We start from the raw sequence: 11,943 nt of genomic DNA, 5'->3' as shown, positions 1-11,943 counted from the left end.
CCCACACTCGTTGTAACCGTCACCACCATTGCTTATCACCACCACTCAATTCTTCCTCCACCTTTGCTGCCACCACCACCTTTTGAAACTGTCAAACAACGTGAATAAATTTCAAATCTGAAATTGGGACTTGATCCTTCAAGAACCCTTTTAACAAAGCTTGGAAATGGAAGCGGGAAGAGCTTGAACAATGGAGTAAAAAATGCTTTACATTAGTTTCGAAGGGTCTGGCTTTTTATTTTTGGTTTCGTTAGATTGTTTTTTTTTTTTTTTTTTTTTTTTTGGGGTGGTTATGATGTTTTTCGGGTAATGGTGGTGGGTACAGATTGTTGACGAGTCTCGGTGGTGAGAAGATGTGGTGTTTCTAGTGATGGTAATTTTCGATTTTTATGGTGCTACATATCTACTCATGGCAGTAATTGCGGTGGTGGTGGTCATTAGCATGGATGGGAGGCTAATTGTGATGGTGGTGTAACAACAAATGTTACAATGGTGGTTGCAATGACGATAGTGGTATAACATAAATGTTACAAGTGATAGTCTAGGGATGGCAATTCGAACTGCGAAAATCGAAAACTGCGATTAATTGAACCGAATGGGATGAAAAAAATCGAACCGATGGTGCAATGTGATAGATATGATATTTGATTTTAGTGACTCGATTCAGGGTGGGCGCGGGTATGATATTTGTGATATCGTCCCGTCTTGAGCCGAATCAATTACCCGTTAAAAAAAAAATAAAAAAATAAAAAATTGGACAATTGGACTTTTCATTATTCCTTCTAGTGGAAATTACATGGACTGCATACTTTTAAATATATATTCAAAAATTACATATCATCATTTTTTATTCTAAAAGTACTACAATATATATAGTAAAAACGATTTACAACAACTTGACTCCAAAAAAGAATGATCAATTTAGGTAGCTTATATGTCTCCAAACAAGCCTCTTTAATTCACCCCCAATTATTGCCAAAATTTCCAAATTTCGTTTCCTTCATTTTTAGGCAAAAACTGAAATCACATCTCACATCCCACAAAGTAGCATTATTCTTATCTATACCTTTTTTTCAGTGATTTCATGATCAAATCTATTATGTTCTTACCAATTTGTGAAGATATAAACCTGTGTTCTTCTTTCTGAATGTGCAATCACGTTTATCAATTCATTTTTTATTTAGTTATGATGATGGTATTAGTGATTTTGTGGTTGGTGCATATTTTGAACAAGTTGGTTTTTCATTTCCGTATGTCATGTATGCGATCAAACGGACGCTCTTTGGATTCTGGAGGAATCACCTTAGAATGAATGTTGATGTTAACTTTTGCTTTATATGAAATGTATCTGATGTTTAATTCGACTTTCATTTCAGTAACTCATTTTTGGGACAGAAATTTCAATTGTCATGACATATTAGATTACTGATATGTTATTAGTATTTTACATCATGATGGGCGAATGAAAACTTTCATGTCCCCATAGTTCATATGGTTTTTATGCTTTGTGCCCCTCCAATTCTGGGACATGCTAGGAAAATAGGAGTATTCCTGTGTTGATTAATATATTGAACAGAGTTTAAGGTTCATCTAACATGCTGTTTCTGTTCTTAATGGACGTTTTTGGTGGTTGATTACATGAGGATTGTCATTTCTCTTTACATGGGATCTTGTTGCAGTCGTTTTATTTCACAGTTGACATAGCTCATCCTTACTAGCCACTGCTTTGATCCTGTTGTTAAGCTACAGGTTTATGCTATCTATTTTCGGATGTTTGCAAACGTTATCTGTTGTGAAAACATAATATATGATGTTGTGTATCAATAATGCGTAACGTAATGCATCACGTCTGGAATCGCTTCTACATGACATATCCTTGTAATATTATTCAAGGATGAAGATCTGGACAGTTTGCTTTGACACTACACATACAATTCTCAACGCTAAAACAATTTTTTTTTTTTTTTTTTGATTATATATAGAATACATATGACAGAAACTCACTAAAGGGATTCTTCTATCTATTTTAAAAGCAGACATTCGCCACTATGGAGTTAAAGATATGATTTTGTAGATACCGAAAGTTTAGAACTAACATCTTAGTGGAATAACGTCATTGCATCGTATTTACGCCGGATTTTATAGCATGTGGTTGTGAAACAGGGAATCTCATGCTACATTCAAAAAGAGATACTGAAAACTACCAAGTCAAATTCCAATTTTGAAAAAGCTTTGATTCAAATAAAGAAAATCAATTCATGTACCCAACACAACTGATTTTATTTAAACACTTTTTTTGCCAATACTTAAAAGTATTAAATATATGTCATTGGTGAGTTTGTCACGTCTGAAACTCGCTTCCGTTTTTCGACATGGCTCAGCGGTAGAGGTTGCTTACAAGTTCTTCTTTGTGTACCTTTCCGCATCATCATCCATATCTCGTTGGGTCGAAGGTCTTTGCCCTTGTTCGTCTCCTTGTCTCCTTAGGTCTTCCTGGATGTCTCCTTGACTCTAGTGGATATATATATACTGACATGGGATTGATTGTTATTATAATGCCAACATTCACAGTCCCCAAGTACAACGTTGCTCCCTGCGTAAGTGTCAATGTAAGACTCCTTTATGTGGTAGCTCGAACAATATTTTTTTTAAGGCACTTGTTCCTTTGCCCAGTTACAGCTAATTCATGTAGATAGATAACGGTGTCTATCTAAAAATCGGTTGCAAGTGCACGTCATTTCCCTCAAATTCACAAGGTGCTTTTTATTCTCGCCATAAACTTATATATAAATTCAATGGATGGAGACATCTGTGGAATAAAAACATGAAAATAAATTAACATTTTGTAACATATTAATCTGCTTTACAACAACATTTCATGTTTAACTGAAATCTATACATGTCTGATAATTTTAAATCAAAGCAAAAGCAAAGTCAAAGTAGATTAATACATCGATTTCGATTTTAGCTAATTCTCTAAATATATGAAACTGCTGTATAGGATTGTCAATTTACGAGCAAAATCTCATTTGTTTTTGTAAGTATATAAGATATATAATTGATTAGTACATGTTGCGATCTTTCTTTATGAGGTTCATCTACAATCTAGTTTATCACCTTATTCATTGATCAGACAGAGACGGATTGGGGGGGCTGGGCTTTAACCCCCCCCCCCCTTCCCTCAGGCCCAAGAACTTTTTTTTAAAGGTATTTTTTATTTTTTTGGTAAAAAATCAGTTTTTTATGTGTAAATTTATTTATTTTTACGCGTAGTAGCCCGGTCTTGAATCCAATCCTGGATCCACCCCTGTGATCATATATCACACATTAAGGGAAATTCATATTCATATGGACTGCCACAGTAAATCAGATTACAGCGAATAAAAACCATAACCAGGGCAAATAGTCAGTCATATAGGATTTCTTACTTGGAGACATACCAAACTTATCGGCAAATTAAATTCTAAAGAAAAACAAAATAAAGTTTCTATGTGATCAGTTATATTACATACAAATCAAACATTAAATGTTTTGTAGTTCATGTGTTAGAACGATCATGCTGAATCCAAGTATATATATATATATATATATATATATAACAGATTATAGAGATTATTGTTACATCAAAACATGAAATAATGGAGTACAGTATGGAATTACCAAATTCGAGGATGGTTTTGATTGAATAATTTCGCAGATTCCAGTTTTTTATTCAAGAAGGCGAGGAAGAAAGACCAACAGAATTTCTCTCAAAAGATACAGAGTATTGTTCTCCATTTAAATTTTTTTGAATTGGTTTAATTTATGGGAATGTATTTAATTCAACGTAGTTTATAGTTTTGCTGCCTTTGCAGTTTAATTTCATTTACGATATGTTTTTGGGAGTTATTAAGGGATCAAGTATTTCTAACAATATTATTATCTTTATGTGTATATATATTGAGAATATTTTATTTTAAGTAGTGCATACGTGATTTTTTTTTTTTCCTTCTTTCTATTATAATTTGTCTAGCCCAAAATTTATAGTCCATTACCAGACCATTAAGTAACCTAACCCAATTACCACTTACCCACTAAGTACTAACCCTACCATAAAGAAAATTGGAATCAAATTCAACAAAACATTAGCCGACGGCCGTCTTCACTAGAGTCTCTAAAGTGCGTCCTCAAATTTTTTTTCTTCTACACACCGTATTCTTGCTTACTCGCTGTTGCCATTCCCAGATAGGAGGGTATTTTTCTTTCTCTTCCCATTTGCCAATTACTGTTGCTGTAATCTGTATCTATTTTTGTTTTTGTCGAGTTTGAGTATTTGATGAAATTATTCTCCACATAAAAGATGAATTTAATAAAATTAGTTTACCTAGAGATATTAAGTTTTATTATTAGAGGAATTTGATGACATGCATTTTGAGTTTGAAAAATAATCAAGGAAAATGCAAGGATATGAGCAAGTTATTAGGCTGTTGAATTCATCACCCAGTACCAAATTGCAAAAAAAAAAAAAAAATCTCTGGAGGTTTTACAGAGAATTTGTAGATCTATTGAATTTAAACAAAATTATGGGAATTCCGGTCAAATGTCATTAGTGGATATCACTTAGAGAGGAACAATTTATGCAAAATCTTTGGCTGCCAAAATTATTTCTCAGTTGAATGTACTTCATGAATAGGCTTCATTTTTTTATTGTAATATTGAAATGATGGTACATATTTTATATGGATATTGTTTGCATGATTATTTGGAATGTTGTTTGCTACATTCGCTTAATATTATATTTTTATTTTCATTGATTTTTTTGTCATAAATCATTTTGACGGCTGGAGCTATAAAATTAATTTATTTTCCTGGTGAATAACGACTCGAATTGAGCCGAACTGAGATATGAACCGAACCAACTTACAGAGTTATGGTGGTGTTATGGCATGACTAAAAAATTAGTGGTTCGGTGATGATTTTGACAAAACAGACCCTAAATCGAACTGTTGCCAACCTTATGATAGTCTGATGATGATAGTATAACAGTTAGAGTGTATTTGGTTGTCAATATTTTTTATGAAAAAAATCATTTATTCATCCAAATTCTTATTTTTGTATTGTTTGATTGATATTTTTTCTATGAAAAATATTTTCCTACTTTTAATCACGTTAATTTACTTTACTTGAAAACAAGATAAATATTTTCTTCAAGGTTACGTTTGATTGTGAGTATGAAATTTGTATGGAAAGAAAATCAATTCTAGTAATTCAATTATCTAAAACTTATTTATATGAAAATTATTAATTAAATATGTGTGATTGATTTAGTTTTCAACATAAAAAATATTAAACTTGTCTATTTTTTTATTGGTGAATAGATGAGAGAGAATGAATAAATGAGAGAGAGTTGATTCCATAGAAAACAAAATTCTACCTCCCTAAAGAAAATATTTTTCTTGATTTTGATGAAAATATGATCTCGTAATCAATAGTAGGAAAACATTTTTCATGAAAAAAATATCAATCAAACAACACAAAAATAGAAAATAGAGTAGAAAAAAATATATTTTTTATGAAAAATATTGACAATCAAACGCATCTTAAGAGAAATATATTTTTATTTTTCAGATAATTCACTCCTCTTCTCTCTCATCTACCCCTTATCTCCCATCTATCCACCAATAAAAAAATGAACAAGTACAACATTTTCTAAATTAAAAATAAAATCAATCAAATACGTTTAATTGACATATTCTATGCAAATAATTCAATTACTTAAAATTTAATTTTTTCCCATGAAAAACCCACCCTTAATGTTACAAATAACAATGGTGTGTACTGATATATGATTCTACCCAGCCTGACCTGCAATATTAGCGTTCAAAGGCCAGTTCGATCCATAGATTTTGAAAGCGGTCTAGTCAAGGTGAGGACCATAATTTCACATGAAAAGTTCAGATACATTGTATGCCCTGAACCAGGTCCAGACGCAGGCGGATCAATCCGAGCCGACCTACCCATTCTGACACCTTATAATTGCACTTCACCGTGTCAATTTGTGACCTTCCAATAGATTTAACAATAACAAAATGAAAGGGCAAAAATGAGTATTCATATAGCCCCAGTTTCGAAGAGAACAGGGGACAAAGGTTGGGGAAATATTCTGAACTAACAAATAGAAACTTGCATTATCTGTCATAGCAGTACAAGGAAAACCAGCAAACAGATGCTGCTACATAAGAAAAATAGGAATAAATATACATACATGGCGATAGTTATCTACAGTAACATCGTTTGATCCAGATATTCTGCCACTAATTTTTTATATATATGTATGTATGAAACAACAGGAAATGTATGTACATCCATAGTTTAGTGCATGTTATCTGGTATTCCACCAGATCCTACACCATCATCCACAGGTTTTGGACCACCACAGGATCTTGATACTGATTCGAAGAGTTTCTCAATCTCCGGTGCACACCTTGTGAAAGATCGGTTCCAGAAGTTATACCTGGGATTCTGTTTTACAGACAGAAATGTTTGAAAAATAAAGAAATTTTTGTTTCAAAGATTTCAACCCACGGAATAGATTAGCATAATTTACCTTGATTAGCTCAATAAAAGTAATTAGAAGACCCCATGGATGAGGCCTATTAACGATGAGTCGCTCCAACAGTACTCTAGTGATTTGCTCCTGAATCATTTCCTGCTCAATTAGAACACTAATTCATTAGAAACCAGTAAATCTGTACTCTTCATTTTTGGCATGTTTGGAGAGGAGAATGGTAGTGGACAACTAATGTAGAAAAATAAGCTAAAATCTTGTTCATTATATTGTCTTGTGCTAACAAATAATGTTTACGAAATATATGCTATACATACAGTGAAACTACATATGCAGCCTTGATTAGAAAAATTGTGGGGAATGACCAGGATTCAAGACCATCAATCAGAAATTAAATTCACTCTGTTTCTTAGAATTTGAAAGCAAGGGAAAAACATAAAACATTTGGCTCTGAAATTTTTTCTCAAATCATTCAACTGCAATATAAAAGAAAATAATGAAAAGTAATATCATCTACAACCTAGTAAACTGAAAAGACACCCACCTGGTTTGATTCGGCAAAAAGGTGGAGAAGGATGAAAGAGAAGTAATGTGTGTGGTTGTTTGGATAACGTAATTGGTTAGCAACCGCATTTAGAAATAAATAACAACCCTCAGTGTCCAGATCCATTATCAAAGTCTTGAAAATGTCCAAAGCAGCACTGACCAAGAAAACTGTCATACTAGCCATGGACTGTGAATGAGGGGGTGCTCTAGCCTGCAGCTGCTGAATAGCCTATGAAAAATTCAATGTCAAAATCAGAAGACAAAATATATGGAAAAGAGGAGAAATATAAAAGAACGAGTAAAAATGAATCAAAGGGAAAGAAAAATGTTGTCCTTGTGATAACATTTTTCTGATTGTTATTAGTTGTCCAAGAGGTAGAAAATATTGGGACATACCTGCATCCCAACATGAAGTACAAGGGAGTTGATGAGAGGAACATTGTAATGGGTCCCACCATGAGCTGCATCGCTTGGAGTACGCAGAAGTTTTTGCTTCAAATCAGCAAGAAATGTAGACCCTTGTTGCCTAGTCTGTAGCATAAATTGGCATGAGAAATACTCGTTCTATAAGCGTGAAAGAATTAAAGAGACTTCACCACTTCAAGAACCAGCCCCACTTCCACACAGAACAAACACACATGTGCGCGCATGAGAGGGTCGGTGTATTTTCCCTTATTTTACCTGTTTCCTCCAATATATTATGGTTCATTTTCCATTCAGGTTTACCTTTAGATACTCGTCAACATCATTCTTCATCTGCTTTGCTTTAAGAGAAGCATCAACCTCAGCAAGAATACGTGGTGATTGACTTATCTCTGTCAGCAGATCAATCTAAATATGGAAACACAACATAATTTGTGTCAGTATTATATTTGATGGCCAAGTATACTGATAGGAATCTAAGATTAGATAGACACCTTTAAGTTGGGAGTAGAAGGATCCGGTAGCCTCATGTTACGAGGAAATGCGCTGAGGATTATATTTCGCATCTGTATGCAGCTTGGGGGAATCACGTCACAGAAGCTGAAATGATAATCACAAAGAAACTCTGGAAAATCATGGAGTAGCACCAGCAACACCCTGAGTGTGCCTTTGTAAAGAAAGTGGACCTAAATGCCAACAAAAATAAATTTATAGGTAAAAAACTGAATGCATCATCATCTGCAGGCAATAATAATGATTAAATAAAGACGATCTCATGAGGCGTACAGGTTCACCCAGTTCAGCATTCCTAAGAAATGGTTCCATGAACTGAAACAAGTCTACTAACAACCGCTGAAAATAGGGCCACCCCTTCTGTGCATTTGCTGTGAGTAATTTTGGCATAAAACTTCTATTACTAACCAACTCTAGCCATGCAAAGCTGAAAGCAATTCAATCAGTCAGTATCCAAATGAATTCATGAACAGATGTATTCCAATTGAGCAGCTTAACAACAATAATAATCACAGTCAACAACTTCTATTTGCCTTCTTTACAACCATACGGTGAACCACAACTTCTATATGCTTCTAATAAAGTTGTGAACCTACAAATATTATTACAGAGGCTGCTGAAGATTGCAGGGTAAAATAATAAAGGTCAGGTTTAGAAAAGTGAAGAACACTAGTAATTATGTTGAACAACAAACTTTACATCCCTCCTGATAAATCAGGCAAATAGTGAACATACCAGGAACTATAATAAAAATTAGGCTACTGAAGACTGCCATCGTAAAAAGAACAAGGTAAGCCGCTCTCTATTATACTTATTTGTACATAATTTTCATCATAAGCTAAAACTGTATGGAAACAATTTTTAACATGTTCTAATCGTCGCTGATGCACTGCTTCATTCATTCGAAGGTCCACTTATATGAGAATTTAGCAACCAATCAGGCCATATTAATTTTGGCATCTCTCCCCCTTTTAACCTGTTCTGGTGGAATCATATCACTCCAATACGTAGTCAGTTTTTGTGCTTTTTAATCATGCAAGAGTAAATCCTATATCATTATAGCATACCACGAGGAAAATGGTATAGCCTGATGTACACAGCCAAAGTTCCAGTGTGAAAATGACCACACTTAAGCATGACATGGTAGTGATGGGCAAGAAACTAACCTGAATCCAGGAACTTTGAGAGGTTGAAGAGCATGGAAGGTATTTGCTACAACAGTCAAAACCTAAAAGAATAAGTTAGAATTGAAGTTAATTTGTGATCAGAAAAATAAATTGAATGCTGACATGCAACATACCTGGAAATTTGCTCCGTCAAAAACAGGGTCCAAGAAACACAGATCCAGCAGCCAGTTAATAAACAACCTAAAATATGGTCTTGGATTAAAGGAAGTCCTCTTCTCTTCAGCATCTTTCTGAATGAACTTCACAGCCGCTGCAAGAACCTGTAAAAATACCAATTATGAGACATTATTCAATTGCAGAGTGGCCAAAGAAATTCTCGAATCATTCAGGCCGGGGATTAATACCTTAGGCAGAAGAGAGAGTTTGCTAGATCCTTGATCAGGAGAAAACTGGAAATTTGTAGGAAGAGAAGTTAAGACAAAGGGGATTGCAAAGTCAGTCAATATAATGAGAAGAGCAGGAAGCAAGGAGTGAGAATTGAGTTAGAGAGAAGTTACCAATATTAATTTCATGCACTTAAAAAACCAAAAACCAAAAACCAAAATTATAATTCCAAAAATATGATTTCTACCTTCAAGATTGAGAAGACTAATTTAGCAAAGATGTCGATAGCAAGAAAAGATAAAGGTTGTCCCTGATGCAACAGAGATGGGCCAGAATTGATCACCTCCGAAGATGAGCAATGTGACACTGACAGTTCCTGAGATAGAAGCACGGTGAATTTGAAGTCTAGACAAACCATACATTATAATGTGTTAAAATGGGAGGAACTTCACCATGAGACGGCGGAAAAAGCGATCTGACATGTCATCTCCTTTGAGTAGACCTCTCTGAAATAAGCGTAAGATGTAATGAGCACAAGCTGCATCATTTGTTCCCGGAAGTTCACATATTTGGTACCATTCCGCAAACAGTACAGAAACCTACATGAATAGCAGATTCAAAGGAAAAATTAGAAACTATTATAAAAAATGCCTGTATTCTACAGCCAATTTCAACCCTGAGATATCTATCCCAATCCACAAGAAAAGAAAAAAGAAAATAAGTACAAGGGTAATGCCAAAGGATAGGCAAAGACATGATGTGGAATGACATGACTCAAGAAAACATAATCTCATTGAAATTTTCCTTGTCAAGGTCCAAATCTTGAAAGTATAAAACGCGAGACTTGATAGTACGCAGAAATTCTTATTTGATAACTTGTTCAACAACAAACTAAGCCTTATTTCCTATAAACTTGGGCATGCTAGAAGAATAATTTTTTGCACTCCTTTCGATGGACTAATTGTTGTGTATGTGGCTCATATAGAGTGGAACACAGGCCTTGGATCAAATGGGCCGATGCCAGCGCGGAGCGCATCAAACGGAACGGAGCGGAGCGACGGCATCGGTCTTGCGCGGGTTTAATTCACTGTCTGGTTGTTAGGGACGCTGAATGGGTTGGGGGTGCGGGGGGCAACGCCCCCGCGGTACGGTACAGGGGCATTTTCTGTACGGAACTTAAAGTCTTGTATGGGCCTAGGCTAGGGTTAGTATAAAAAATATGTTGTAACCCTATTTTTAACAACTGAATAAAGAACTCTCCGCTTCGCTTTCGTGGACGTAGGCACATAGTCGAACCAAGTAAAATTCTTGTGTTGATTTTCGTTTTTTCATCTCTTTAATATTGCGCATAAAATCCAACAACTGGTATCAGAGCCAGGTTCGAATGGCGAGTTCTTCGATTGCAAAATTTGATGTGATGAAGTTTGACAGATCTGTGAACTTCGGATTATGGCAGCGAATGGTGAAGGATTTGTTGGCGCAGCAAGGGATGGTGAAGGCACTATCTGAGAAAAAACTAGAGGGTACTTCAGATGCTGATTAGGAAGAGCTCGAGGCACGAGCATTTGGTACAATTCGTCTTTGTTTGGCGGACGAAATCATGTATCACGTCATGGAAGTTGAGTCTCCGACGGAGGTTTGGGAGAAATTGGAGAGTCGTTATATGTCGAAGTCTCTCACAAACAAGCTGCATCTAAAGCAACGGTTGTACAGGCTGAAAATGTTGGAAGGTACGGATCTGATTCAACACACCAATGTGTTCAATCAAATCATCAATGACCTATTGCGATTTGAAATCAAGTTTGATGATGAAGACAAGGCAATGATTTTATTGTGCTCACTTCCTTCTTCGTACGACCATCTGGTGACCACGTTGACGTGGGTTAAAGAGACTCTCGAATTGGAGGAAGTCACATCAACCCTGTTAGCCTACAACCAGCGGAAATTGCGTACTGGTGAAATTTCACAGGGTGAAGGGTTGATCGTAAAGGGCTACCAGGATCGTGTGAGAAGGAAGGACAGGGTTGTTTCTTTTAGAGGGAACACAAGATCAAAATCTAGGAATCAAAATAAGAAAAACGTCAAGTGCTACAAATGCCATCAGATGGGCCACTTTAAAAGAGACTGTCCCAATAAGAAGCAGAGTGATGAAAGGAAAGGTGATGGGTCCTCAAACTTAGCTAGTGTTGCAGAAGGAGACTCGGATTCTGGAGATGAAGACATGTTATCAGTCTCTGCAAATAATTCTGTAAAATTAAATGACTGATTGGTACTTGATTCGGCCTGTTCATATCACATGTGTCCTCACTAGGATTGGTTTCATTCATATCGTTCTGGTAATTTTGGATCTGTTCTGATGGGTAATGATGCATCATGTAAGGTCATTGGAATGGGGTCCATAAA

The 11,943-nt window shown here is 35.3% G+C and overlaps 1 protein-coding gene and 1 long non-coding RNA gene across 3 annotated transcripts in view; one reads left to right on the top strand and one right to left on the bottom strand.

Moving 5' to 3' along the window:
* The first annotated feature begins 2,535 nt into the window (after window positions 1-2,535).
* On the top strand, window positions 2,536-3,913 carry LOC111391682. The gene is made up of 2 exons (XR_002702153.1): window positions 2,536-2,609; window positions 3,698-3,913. It is a non-coding gene; the product is annotated as an uncharacterized LOC111391682 (long non-coding RNA).
* Window positions 3,914-6,069: 2,156 nt separating this feature from the next.
* The window catches only part of LOC111387193 (CCR4-NOT transcription complex subunit 1-like), a 26,212-nt gene continuing 20,338 nt past the window's right edge, over window positions 6,070-11,943 (bottom strand). For both annotated transcript variants that reach the window (XM_023011740.1, XM_023011746.1), the window contains exons 39-50: window positions 9,993-10,139; window positions 9,788-9,916; window positions 9,561-9,605; window positions 9,330-9,476; window positions 9,196-9,257; window positions 8,303-8,456; window positions 8,011-8,202; window positions 7,820-7,924; window positions 7,490-7,624; window positions 7,092-7,322; window positions 6,587-6,688; window positions 6,070-6,501 (exon numbers count right to left, since the gene is read on the bottom strand). In XM_023011740.1, the coding sequence (XP_022867508.1) occupies window positions 6,352-6,501; window positions 6,587-6,688; window positions 7,092-7,322; window positions 7,490-7,624; window positions 7,820-7,924; window positions 8,011-8,202; window positions 8,303-8,456; window positions 9,196-9,257; window positions 9,330-9,476; window positions 9,561-9,605; window positions 9,788-9,916; window positions 9,993-10,139 (1,599 nt within the window). In that variant the 3' untranslated portion in view covers window positions 6,070-6,351. The remainder of the gene's footprint in view (window positions 6,502-6,586; window positions 6,689-7,091; window positions 7,323-7,489; window positions 7,625-7,819; window positions 7,925-8,010; window positions 8,203-8,302; window positions 8,457-9,195; window positions 9,258-9,329; window positions 9,477-9,560; window positions 9,606-9,787; window positions 9,917-9,992; window positions 10,140-11,943) is intronic.

This window comes from Olea europaea, chromosome 3, assembly GCF_002742605.1.
Source record: "Olea europaea var. sylvestris chromosome 3, O_europaea_v1, whole genome shotgun sequence".
Taxonomy (NCBI): Eukaryota; Viridiplantae; Streptophyta; class Magnoliopsida; order Lamiales; family Oleaceae; genus Olea; species Olea europaea.
Note: the sequence above shows the minus strand (reverse complement) of the source record. Positions and strands in the feature narration are given on the sequence as shown.